Source organism: Elaeis guineensis, chromosome 10 (assembly GCF_000442705.2).
Source record: "Elaeis guineensis isolate ETL-2024a chromosome 10, EG11, whole genome shotgun sequence".
Classification (NCBI taxonomy): Eukaryota; Viridiplantae; Streptophyta; class Magnoliopsida; order Arecales; family Arecaceae; genus Elaeis; species Elaeis guineensis.
In genome coordinates, this window is record NC_026002.2 from 389281 (window position 1) to 392739 (window position 3459).

Below are 3459 nucleotides of genomic sequence, written 5' to 3' on the forward strand. Positions count from 1 at the left end.
AGAAAACTAAATTTTTTTCTAATTTTTAAAAAGAATATGAAAGTTTATATACTTCATTAAGATAATGAATTATAAGATTAAAAGGAGACAATGAAAAAGATATTCATCAATATATCAACAGTCTAATAATAGATTACATGCTGTCTAGTAAACAAGCTTAATTCAGTAAAAAAATTAGATTTGAATGTATATTTAAATATTTTAAGTAAAAATTTCATGCTTAGAAGTTAGATTCAAGTCCAATGATGAAATTTTTATAATATTTTTTTTAAAAAAATTATTGATTAAGTAATGTCTAACTAATTTTTTAATTATATATAAATGAGAGATAGTAAGGAATGAGTAGAGAAGCCGAGAGACACAAAAACACTTTTGCATAATTATTATAATAGGCTCATACATATTTTAAATTTTTAATAATAAATATTTGAAATATATGATTTTTAATAAAAATATAATATATTTAGATTTTAGATTAATAAGTAAATAAAAAATATAATGTATTAATTAAAAGAAGAGAGGAAGAAGAAGGAAGAGGATAATTAATTAAAAATATTCGTGCAAATGCAAAGGTGAGAGAAAGACACCATGATCATGCCTATTTATACTCCAAAGGTGGAAATCTGTATTAGAGAAAAGATTCCACTTGAAATCCCCAAATTCTTTTATATTCACTATCATTTTTTATTTTAAATTTAATTTTATTTTTTTCTCTCACCTCTCACTTTACTAGAATAATAAAAAGGATAGTGCACAGTGCACTTAAGAAGATGGACGTATATGTACATGTAATATTCCGATTCTTTCAGAAGAAGCATTTGTCCCCATAATATACGTATCTACGTACTCCACAAGTAATTAGAGAGAGAGAAGGGGGGGGGGGGGGGGGTGGGGAGCGTGGGCTCTCTGCCGACAGAAGAACGCGGAAATAAAAAAGCACTCAAGGATGGCAGTTCTCTCTCTCTCTCTCCAACTCACTGAACCCCACGAGAAGAAAACCCCTCTCTCTCTCTCTACCATGGATCAGCAGGACATGGATCTCTACCAGAATCTGCCAGCCTCCGGCGGGCTTCCGGCGAAGGGCTCTTCTGCGGCGAGTTCCACGTTCGAAGACTTCCTTCCCGGGGGGTTAACGGTTAGCCACAGACATAAGTGTCCTCGCCCCCCCACCCCACACACTTAAAAGTCTTCTGTTCTTCTCTTCTTTTTTTTTTGGGTTGAATATTGGGTCAATTTTGGTTTTGTTTGATCTTTTTTTTCCTAAAAGGTGTTTCTTCTATCTGATTTTTTCCATAATCTTTTTTTTACTGAATTTTTCAGAGTAATTAGATTGTTCTTTATGGAGACATGAAGGTATTTAGTAACTTTATATCACAAAAAAAAAAAAGGAAGTTATTGAGCAATCATTGTCTCAAAAAGGAAAAAGTTATGTAGCATCCTAAGAGTTATTTTTCACATTTTGTCAATATATAATCTTCCATATCCCTCTTGCTCTATTTTTTTTTTCTTTCTTTCTCTCTCTTTTTGTCTGAACTTTTATTGGAATCACTAGATAGATTGCTTTCTACTTATAGAAATGAGAATTCTTAATACTTCTAGTTCTAGTTCTTTGGGCTACCATTTTTCATCAATCATCACCTCTTCTCTCTACCCTCTTTTCAGTGGTTTTCTTTCTCCCATCCGGTGATTTCCTTTTTTTTTTTTTATTGAAATTTCATTGAAATTATGACCTTTGCATATGAAAATCTTTGTAAAGGTTCTAGTTGTTCTTTTGTTGCACATTTTCATTTTAGATCTTTTTTTTTTTTTTTTAACTCCTCTAACTTCAATTTCCTTTTTTTTTTTTCCCTTTTTCCTTTGTTTTGGGCGACTTGTTGAATGTTTTGCATGCAGGAAGGTGAGGATGTCAGCCTAGAATGGCTATCCATCTTTGTAGAGGACTGCCTCTCTAGCACCACAAACTACAACTCTCAACACCTCCCACCTCCCACCACCATCACTAATAGCCCTCAACTCCAAACCCCAACAGCCTACTCGAAACCCCCACCACCCCAAACTCCAAAACCCTCCTTCCATGTCCTTGAGGGCCCATCCAGGTATAGAAGCAAGAGAAGAAAGACCACCCCAAGGTCCCGCCCACATGACCAGAACTACACCCTCCATGTGATCCCCTCAGACCCACCCCTCCTTCACCAGACCCACTGGCTTGCAGATAGTGAGCTCATCTTTCCCAAAAAGGAGCAAGAGGACAAGCCATCAGAACCAGCCTTGGTAGGAGGAGTGGAGGGAGAGGAGGAGAAGATGGGCAAGGATGGGGCCATGGTGCAGCCCAGGAGGTGCACCCACTGCCTGTCCCAGAAGACCCCACAATGGAGGGCAGGGCCTCTGGGCCCCAAAACACTCTGCAATGCATGTGGGGTGAGGTTCAAGTCAGGGAGGCTGCTCCCTGAATATAGGCCAGCAAAAAGCCCTACTTTTGTGAGCTACAAGCACTCCAATTCACACAAGAAGGTCATGGAGATGAGGATGGCCATCCTTTCTTCCCATTCCAGCTGAGTAGACTTAGCTAGACTTGTGTAGAAAGTTTAGTTTTTTTTTTTTGAATGGACAGCAGAAAATTTAGTTAGAGAGCAGCTTCGAGTTATCTTGTCGTATTTCCTTTCACTCTTTGTTATGGTTGATTGATGATATATAATTTTCATTTACCATCTGCATTTCTTTTTTTTTTTTTTCTTTTTTTTTTGAAGAATTCTTTGATTGTTCCCTCAAAAATCTGGCTTTATATGATCATGTTACTTATGATCATTTTTTCATGAAGGGCAAGAACTTGGGTATGGAAATGGTTTGGCTGGATGAGAAAAACCTTTTTCCTTGGAGAATCATAGGCTTTTGATTTCATGGCTAAATAAGGACAATATCATTACCCTTCTTTGGGAGTACAATCTAAGAGGATTCGTAATAATTTCCAAACATTAAACATTCTAACATGGAAGGAAGTTCTTTTCATGTCTAATGGATTTTCTTGAGGTTTTTCTGTCTTAAAGAGATGAAAATATGGGTTTATCGGTGAGATTTATTCAGGTAAAGAGCTATTCTTCTTTTCAGATTTTAGTGATATCTGTCACCTGGATTACTTAATTTCATGCTAGAGAGGCAAAAAAAGTGATTAGCTTCTCGTTTTCTTCTATATTGTCCTCTTTGTGAGTTTGTTCATGCAATGTATGCAAAATCTTAAAGTACAAATTCAGGGTCAAAACATGAAAAATTTATGGATCCAAGTTCATGTTATGAATTAGAAGATGTTCATGTTATGATTGAATATCTTCCGCTTATCCCAATCACAAAAAATATATATATGGTGGAGAATGAATGCCATTGTTCCATAAATTTCCTCTCTGTACATGTACATGGTGCTATATCTACTTTGATCCAGTGTTAAAAGGGTGAATATGTTGTTGA

The 3459-nt window shown here is 35.8% G+C and overlaps 1 protein-coding gene across 1 annotated transcript; it reads left to right on the forward strand.

Moving 5' to 3' along the window:
* Positions 1-898: 898 nt before the first annotated feature.
* LOC105036752 (GATA transcription factor 7) lies at positions 899-2708 on the forward strand. The gene is made up of 2 exons (XM_010912486.3): positions 899-1135; positions 1894-2708. Exons 1-2 carry the CDS (start codon positions 947-949, stop codon positions 2554-2556), a joined length of 852 nt encoding a protein of 283 aa, XP_010910788.1. The 5' UTR covers positions 899-946; the 3' UTR covers positions 2557-2708.
* Positions 2709-3459: the final 751 nt, after the last annotated feature.